General features: G+C 43.8%; 1 protein-coding gene across 1 annotated transcript in view; it reads right to left on the reverse strand.

Annotated features, from left to right (window-relative positions):
• Positions 1-6,959, reverse strand: part of lad1 (ladinin) — a gene marked incomplete at its 5' end in the record, with an annotated part of 105,115 nt that extends 98,156 nt beyond the window's left edge. The window contains 3 exons of the mRNA XM_084197551.1: positions 646-978; positions 3,863-4,043; positions 6,922-6,959. Of these exons, the coding sequence (XP_084053677.1) occupies positions 646-978; positions 3,863-4,043; positions 6,922-6,959 (552 nt within the window). The remainder of the gene's footprint in view (positions 1-645; positions 979-3,862; positions 4,044-6,921) is intronic.
• Positions 6,960-9,741: the final 2,782 nt, after the last annotated feature.

The raw sequence follows: 9,741 nt of genomic DNA on the forward strand, positions 1-9,741 counted from the left end.
CACTAGGTACACACCCTGTATGGTAGGGTTATAGTTATAGTTAACACTAGGTACACACCCTGTATGGTAGGGGTTAGGGTTAGAGTTAACACTAGGTACACACCCTGTATGGTAGGGGTTATAGTTAACACTAGGTACACACCCTGTATGGTAGGGGTTAGAGTTAACACTAGGTACACACCCTGTATGGTAGGGGTTATAGTTAACACTAGGTACACACCCTGAATGGTAGGGGTTAGAGTTAACACTAGGTACACACCCTGTATGGTAGGGGTTATAGTTAACACTAGGTACACACCCTGTATGGTAGGGTTAGAGTTAACACTAGGTACACACCCTGTATGGTAGGGGTTAGAGTTAACACTAGGTACACACCCTGTATGGTAGGGTTATAGTTAACACTAGGTACACACCCTGTATGGTAGGGGTTATAGTTAACACTAGGTACACACCCTGTATGGTAGGGGTTAGAGTTAACACTAGGTACACACCCTGTATGGTAGGGGTTATAGTTAACACTAGGTACACACCCTGTATGGTAGGGTTAGAGTTAACACTAGGTACACACCCTGTATGGTAGGGGTTAGAGTTAACACTAGGTACACACCCTGTATAGTAGGGGTTAGAACCCTCCTTCCCTCTCACCTGTCTTTCTAAGGGGTTGGTAGGTGTAGGGGTGGTTATGGGTGGAGTTGAGGATATGGGTGAAAATATGGATGAGGGTGGGGTTGAGGGTGAGGGTTGGATGGGGGTGTCTATTGGAGGTGTTTGTCTCCCCCCCTCCTCCACATCCCCCAATAGCTCCACTCTCCCCTCCTCTCCTCCCTCTCTCCCCTCCTCTCCTCCCTCTCTCCCCTCCTCTCCTCCCTCTCTCCCCTCCTCCTCTTCTTTCTGTCGTCTGAGAGTCTCTACGTGTCTGTTCCTCCTCCTCTCGTCTCGAACACGGATCATATCCACAAAGTCCAGCTGGAGTTTCTCCTCCGCACTGTAACACACACACACATAATGAATTGCTGTTCTCCAATTTCTAAATTCTCTCTACAGAGAAAAACTCACTTTGAAGTGTCTGTCAGTGTGTGTCTGTGTGAGCGTGTGATAACAGGTGTTTCAAATCAAATCAAACTGTATTTGTCACATGCGCCGAATACAACAGGTGTAGACCTTACAGTGAAATGCTTACTTACAAGCCCTTAACCAACAATGCAGTTTTAAGAAAAATAAGTGTTAAGTAAAAAATAGATAAGTAAAAATAAAAAAAGAAGAAAAATAGAAAAATAATTAATAATTAAAGAGCAGCAGTAAAATAACAGTAGGGAGGCTATATACAGGGGGTACCGGTACCGAATCAATGTGCGGGGGCACAGGTTAGTCAAGGTAATTGAGGTAATATGTACATGTAGGTAGAGTTATTAAAGTGACAATGCATAGATAATAAACAGAGAGTAGCAGCAGCGTAAAAAGAGGGGTTGGGGGGACAATGCAAATAGTCCGGGTCGCCAAGAAACTTGAAGCTCTCAAACTGCTCCACTACAGCCCCGTCGATGAGAATGGGGGTGTGCTCGGTCCTCCTTTTCCTGTGGTCCACAATCATCTCCTTTGTCTTGATCACGTTGAGGGAGAGGTTGTTATCCTGGCACCACACGGCCAGGTCTCTGACCTCCTCCCTATAGGCTGTCTCATCGTTGTCGGTGATCAGGCCTACCACTGTTGTGTCGTCGGCAAACTTAATGATGGTGTTGGAGTCATGCCTGGCCATGCAGTCGTGGGTGAACGGGGAGTACAGGAGGGGACTGAGCACGCACCCCTGAGGGGCCCCCGTGTTGAGGTTCAGCCTGGCGGATGTGTTGTTACCTACCCTTACCACCTGGGGGCGGCCCGTCAGGAAGTCCAGGATCCAGTTGCAGAGGGAGGTGTTTAGTCCCAGGGTTCTTAGCTTAGTGATGAGCTTTGAGGGCACAATGGTGTTGAACGCTGAGCTGTAGTCAAAGAATAGCATTCTCACGTAGGTGTTCCTGTTGTCCAGATGGGAAGGGCAGTGTGGAGTTCAATAGAGATTGCATCATCTGTGGATCTGTTGGGGCGGTATGCAAATTGGAGTGGGTCTAGGGTTTCTGGGATAATGGTGTTGATGTGACCCATGACCAGCATTTCAAAGCACTTCATGACTACAGACGTGAGTGCTACGGGTCGGTAGTCATTTAGGCAGGTTACCTTAGTGTTCTTGGGCACAGGGACTATGGTGGTCTGCTTGAAAAATGTTGGTATTACAGACTCAGTGAAGACACTTGCCAGTTGGTCAGCGCATGCTCGGAGTACACGTCCTGGTAATCCAGCTGGTGCTCTCATGCATGCTTCAGTGTTGCTTGCCTCGAAGCGAGCATAAAAGTAATTTAGCTCGTCTGGTAGGCTCATGTCACTGGGCAGCTCGCGGCTGTGCTTCCCTTTGTAGTCTGTAATAGTTTTCAAGCCCTGCCACATCCGACGAGCGTCAGAGCCAGTGTAGTACGATTCAATCTTAGTCCGGTATTGACGCTTTGCCTGTTTGATGGTTCGTCGGAGGGCATAGCGGGATTTCTTATAAGCGTCCGGGTTAGAGTCCCGTTCCTTGAAAGCGGCAGCTCTACCCTTTAGCTCAGTGCGGATGTTGCCTGTAATCCATGACTTCTGGTTGGGGTATTTACGTACGGTCACTGTGGGAATGACGTCATCGATGCACTTATTGATGAAGCCAGTGACTGATGTGGTGTACTCCTTAATGCCATCGCAAGAATCCCGGAACATATTCCAGTCTGTGCTAGCAAAACAGTCCTGTAGCTTAGCATCTGCATCATCTGACCACTTCTGTGTTGACCGAGTCACTGGTACTTCCTGCTTTAGTTTTTGCTTGTAAGCAGGAATCAAGAGGATAGAATTATGGTCAGATTTGCCAAATGGAGGGTGAGGGAGAGCTTTGTACGCGTCTCTGTGTGTGGAGTAAAGGTGGGCTAGAGTTTTTTTTCCACTGGTTGCACATTTAACATGCTGGTAGAAATTAGGTAAAACGGATTTAAGTTTCCCTGCAGTAAAGTCCCCGGCCACTAGGAGAGCCGCCTCTGGATTACCGTTTTCTCCTGTTTGCTTATGGCCTTATTCAGCTCGTTGAGTGTGGTCTTAGTGCCAGCATCAGTTTGTGGTGGTAAATAGACAGCTATGAAAAATATAGATGAAAACTATCTTGGTAAATAGTGTGGTCTACAGCTTATCATAAGATACTCTACCTCAGGCGAGCAAAACCTTGAGACTTCCATAATATTAGATTTCGTGCACCAGCTGTTATTTACAAATATACACAGACCACCACCCCTTGTCTTACCAGAGGCAGCTGTTCTATCTTGCCGATGCACCGAAAACCCCACTAGCTGTATGTTATGCATGTCGTCGTTCAGCCACGACTCGGTAAAACATAAGATATTACAGTTTTTAATGTAGAGTTGGTAGGATATTCTTGATCGGAGCTCATCCATTTTATTATCCAATGATTGTACGTTGGCTAATAGGACTGATGGTAGAGACAGATACCCCGACCAAAGTCCCCGATATCTCTGTCTCTTCTTCATGTGAATGACGGGGATTTGGGCCTTGTCGGGTGTCTGAAGTAAATCCTTCACGTCCGACTCGTTAAAGAAATAATATTTGTTTAGTATGAGGTGAGTAATCACTGTCCTGATTTCCAGAAGCTCTTTTCAGTCATAAGAGACAGTGGCAGAAACATTATGTACAAAATCAGTTAGAAAATAATGCGAAAAAACACACAAAATAGCACAATTGGTTAGGAGCCCGTAAAACAGCAGCCATCTCCTCCGGCGCCATTATGTTTGATCACTGACCTGGTGATGCTTGGAGCGTTGTCATTGGTGGGTTGGTTTCCGGGAGTGTGTCGAGGAGAAAGGTCGTTTCCAGGTGAAAGGTCGTTGTCAGGGTCAGTGCTGCTATAGCTCCTCCCCTTCCTCCTCCTCTCCCTTTCCACTTCCTCTTCATCCTCCACTGTCCACTGGCGGGCCAGGCTACACACAGACACACACACAGTTCAGCAGTGACCTAGGCTATTATAGGGACTGCTGAGGTTCTCATTAGATCTCAAAAAGGCTTTATATAGCAGACATAAAGTCTTCATAACCACAACATGCTTCACAAATCATCTGTATGAGCCAGTAGTATAGAGTAGACAGGGTTAGGGTTAGTAGTATGGTACAGTAGTATGGACAGCTGATGACAGGGTTAGGGTTAGTAGTATGGTACAGTAGTATGAACAGCTGATGACAGGGTTAGGGTTAGTAGTATGGTACAGTAGTATGAACAGCTGATGACAGGGTTAGGGTTAGTAGTATGGTACAGTAGTATGAACAGCTGATGACAGGGTTAGGGTTAGTAGTATGGTACAGTAGTATGAACAGCTGATGACAGGGTTAGGGTTAGTAGTATGGTACAGTAGTATGAACAGCTGATGACAGGGTTAGGGTTAGTAGTATGGTACAGTAGTATGAACAGCTGATGACAGGGTTAGGGTTAGTAGTATGGTGTGACATGCTATCTAAGACGGTACTCTGTGTGACATGCTATCTAAGACGGTACTCTGTGTAACATGCTATCCAAGACGGTACTCTGTGTGACATGCTATCTAAGACGGTACTCTGTGTGACATGCTATCTAAGACGGTACTCTGTGTGACATGCTATCTAAGACGGTACTCTGTGTGACATGCTATCTAAGACGGTACTCTGTGTGACATGCTATCTAAGACGGTACTCTGTGTGACATGCTATCTAAGACGGTACTCTGTGTGACATGCTATCTAAGACGGTACTCTGTGTGACATGCTATCTAAGACGGTACTCTGTGTAACATGCTATCTAAGACGGTACTCTGTGTAACATGCTATCCAAGACGGTACTCTGTGTGACATGCTATCTAAGACGGTACTCTGTGTAACATGCTATCTAAGACGGTACTCTGTGTAACATGCTATCTAAGACGGTACTCTGTGTAACATGCTATCTAAGACGGTACTCTGTGTAACATGCTATCTAAGACGGTACTCTGTGTGACATGCTATCTAAGACGGTACATCTAATTCCTATCGACCCGGCGGAGGCACACCTGATCAACGATCTCTGCTTAATTTTCCCACATGAGCCTTTCTTTAACCCTAATGTCTCTGACCAGACTAACTAACCCTATGTTCTACTATAGTCTGTACTGCTATTAGCCCATACAAACAGTAGTAAATATAATGTCTCTGACCAGACTAACTAACCCAATGTTCTAATGCAACAGCGACAACAGACAGAACAGGGACAGAAACGGGATAGGACCGACTGATAAGAGATAGGGAATTCTTCAAACCCCGACAACATCATATCAAACTCAGACGGGGCATCTCTTGACTCAAACTCAGACTCCTTACAAGACTCTCTACAACCAGGGGTTATTGTCAGAAGTTAACAGAGATCATGGTAGTTGGTGTGGAGGGGTGCTGTGTTTCCATGGTCAAAATCACATTCTACTAAGCTATATGAATTTGTTTTAAGGTCACACCAAGGATCATTTTGCTATTTTATTTTTTATTTTAAAACCCCTTGAAGTATCAAAGAGAAACATAATGCTTTACTGCTATTAGCCCATACAAACACATTGAATAACAGATTCGCTACATGGAACAACAGATAGTCCCCAAAAAAATAATCTAAAGGAAGTTTGTTCTGAAGTGTCTGTCCTATATCTGAGATATATAACAGAGATCAAGATGTATTTATTTTTGTACATGTTTTTAACCCCTTATTTTGTGCACTAAACAGTCTCCATTTATACAGTACTTCCATTCATTTTTTCAACTGGTACCGGGGACCTTCAGATGAGTCTTGTGAGGCCCGTGGGCGTCCTAGAGCAGAACAACCGACATGTATGTGTTCGTGAGAGTCTCACCTTTCCATGGAGGCTTTAGGGTTAGTTATTAGTGTGTAGCCCAAACTGTTCGGACACTATAGACAGAAGTTGGCAGATCGGCTGTACCGACTTCAGACGAGTCCCAAAATGCTTATAGGGGTCGTAGTAATTTGTAGGCCAAACCTTTTCGGACGCTACATATGATTTTGTGAGAAGACCAATTTTCGGGATGTCTTTTCGGGAACCCTAACCCTAACCCTGACACACACTGCTCTAGCTCTGCCACCTTTCATCGCAGATGCGGAAGTGTGACATAGGTGGATGCAGTGGACTGAGACACATCCAATCCAGGTATCTCTAGTTTAAATGGACAGATTTTTATGGGGCTTTTTTATATTATGCTAATTACTTTTTTCGCGGGGGAGCGCACATCGACCTTAGGGGGTTAGCAACAGCAATATCACAGGACCAGTTTTCACTTTCCTTATCAATGTCATGATCAACGACAGCAGTCACAAACCTCGGAAGACCATTAACCTTTTACAATTACAAAACAACATTCTGTTCTAAACATCTAAATCATTATTTATGTCCACAGCGAAAACAGACAGCGCAGCTATACTGTAAATGAATCGTAGGCGAACAGTTATTGTTCCAATCCTGACAGAAAGTCACCACACCCTAAAGCCTCATGTCCAGCAGATACATCAAAGTCTTTGCGTTCAGGCAGAAATCATTGATTGTCAAAGGAGCAGTCCGTAATGCTATGTTGGGGATGGCGCACTAGAGATGCGGTACATTTGGTGTACTGCATGCTTCAATATTTTCAATTCGTGTGTTTCTTTACAAATGGAAGTGCACACACACTGACACCAACTAACTAGCTTTTAGCTAGTTGAAAAGTGAAGCACATGTGCGTCAAGTACGGAAAATGCGGACTAGACAACCGGCAAAACAAAACGCATATACATCAGGCATAACCCCTAACCCAGCTCTTACCGGGACAGCGCCGACCAGTTCTTCCGGCTGATGGACATGGCAACGGGGGTCCCAGTCGAGTTGAGGCCGGGAGGAAGTTTAATCGGGGAAAGAATCTGAGGCACCTCGCTGAATGGCTGTCAGAGCAGAATGTGTCAGTGGGACAGAACTACAGTCCACCTTTACCCTGCTAGATCACATGACCTAACTAACTACCTGGGAGAGAGAGAGAGAGAGAGAGAGACAGAGAGAGAGAGAGAGAGAGAGAGAGAGAGAGAGAGAGAGAGAGAGAGAGAGAGAGAGAGAGAGAGAGAGAGGGAGGAGGTGGTAATGTTTTGGATCTTGTCCATGTATAGTTATGAAGGCCATTCACTTCTAATTGCTGTAGTTTGATAAATGAGGTCAGGTGAATATAGACAGGAACACCCAACAGACAGATATAAGGGCATTCCGTTTCTGTCTAATATACTTCATCTTTCTACTCCTCCAGTTGTGCCCAGCTTGCAGCTTGTCCTACTGTTAGGGATAGGGTTACCTATACTACTGTTGTCATTGAGTTGAAAAGGGCAAATACCAGGTACAGTCAGGATATATCTGTTGAACATCTTTGATGTATCTAATAATACTGAACAGTACTCTGCAATACAGCAGAGTCTTTCAGAGTGACTGAGTCACTGTTTGTTCTACAGGCCTGTATAAAACCACACCTTAATCTAAAGACAGACAAGTGTACTGGACTTTACCCATGGCAATCTCACCTACAACCTGGTGTGTGTGTGTGTGTGTGTGTGTGTGTGTGTGTCTTCAGTGTGATTATGTAACTCATCAGCACTCTTCCTCCTTTTTCTAACAGAGGAACACACAGACACAAACACAGACACAAACACACACACGCACACATACACACACACACACACACACACGCACACATACACACACACATACACACACGCACGCATACACACACACACACACATACACACACGCACGCATACACACACCAAAGGCCATTTGCATCTGAAAAGATGAGACAGTGGGAAAGCAACATGAAGAGATTCAGAGTCCTTTAATCCATAAGAGTCTAAACTCTGTCTAAGACTGGGTACTACTAAGCTATATGGAATTGTTTTTAAAAGGTCATACCAAGGATAATTTAGCTATTTGATTTTGAATTTTAAGACTCCTTGAAGTATCAATTTTTTTGTTGTAAAAACATATTTTTGACCTTACTGCTATTAGCCCATACAAACACATTGAATAACAGATTCACTACATGGAACAACAGATAGTCCTTACTGCTATTAGCCCATACAAACACATTGAATAACAGATTCACTACATGGAACAACAGATAGTCCTTACTGCTATTAGCCCATACAAACACATTGAATAACAGATTCACTACATGGAACAACAGATAGTCCTTACTGCTATTAGCCCATACAAACACATTGACTCATGGGCGGCGCACAATTGGCCCAGCGTCGTCCAGGGTAGGGGAGGGAATGGCCGGCAGGGATGTAGCTCAGTTGATAGAGCATGGCATTTGCAACGCCAGGGTTGTGGGTTTGATTCCCACGGGGGGCCAGTATAAAAACAAATATGTATTCACTAACTGTAAGTCGCTCTGGATAAGAGCGTCTGCTAAATGACTAAAATGTAAATGTAATGTAAAATGAATAACAGATTCACTGCATGGAACAACAGATAGTCCTTACTGCTATTAGCCCATACAAACACATTGAACAACAGATTCACTACATGGAACAACAGTGTCTGTCTTATATCTGAGAGATATAATAAAGAACAGGAAACATTAGGGTTAGGGTTAGGGGTTAGGGGTTAGGGTTAGGGGTTAGGGGTTAGGGTTATTTTTTATTTTTTGTACATGCATTTAACCCCTTATTTTATCTCACAGAATAGTCTTATGAAGCCTGTTAGCAAGCAGATATCTCTAGCTTAAACTGATGGAATTTTATGGGTATTTTTTCATAATGCTAATTAGATTTCCACGGGGGGTTAGTGTTCTAGTGTTTTAGTGTTCTCTAGAGAAGTGCTTTATGGTCATGTAAAACACGCAGACGGGAATTTAACAGCCTTACGGCATTCAACTTGACTATCAATAGACAGATATGAACCGTGTGCATGATGTCATTGTTTGATTGTCATTTGACTATTTACTTGGATTAGATTTGATAGAAGACCTGCTTGCACACACACATGCAGACACGCACACACACACAGAGAGAGAGATCTCTAGCTTAGACTAACATATTTTTATGGGGATGTTTTTATTAAGCTAATTAGATTTCCATGGGGAAACACACATAAAGAGAGAGAGAGAGAGAGGGGGGTGCTATGACTTTTTATGAGTTTCTATGGGGTGCTATGACTTTTTATGAGTTTCTATGGGTGTGCTGCTATGAGTTTCTATGGGTTGCAATGAGTTTATATTAGTTTTTATGGGTTGCTATGAGTTTCTATGGGTTCCTTTGAGTTTCTATGAGTTTTAATGAGTTGCTATGAGTTTCTATGGGTTGCTATGAGTTTCTATGGGTTGCTTTGAGTTTCTATGGGTTGATATGAGTTTTTATGAGTTTAGATGGTTGCTATGAGTTTACATGGGTTGCTACGAGTTTCTATGGGTTACTATGAGTTTTTATGAGTTTCTACGTGTGTGTTGCTATGAGTTTCTATGGGTTGCAATGAGTTTCTATGAGATTCTATGTGTTGCTATGGGTTGGTATGCGTTGCTATGGGTTGCTATGCGTTTCTATGGGTTGCTATGAGTTTCAATGAGTTGCTATGAGTTGCTATGAGTCTTAATACATTTCTATGAGT

This window comes from Coregonus lavaretus, assembly GCF_964263955.1.
Source record: "Coregonus lavaretus genome assembly, contig: HAP1_SCAFFOLD_749, whole genome shotgun sequence".
In the NCBI taxonomy this organism is placed as follows: Eukaryota; Metazoa; Chordata; class Actinopteri; order Salmoniformes; family Salmonidae; genus Coregonus; species Coregonus lavaretus.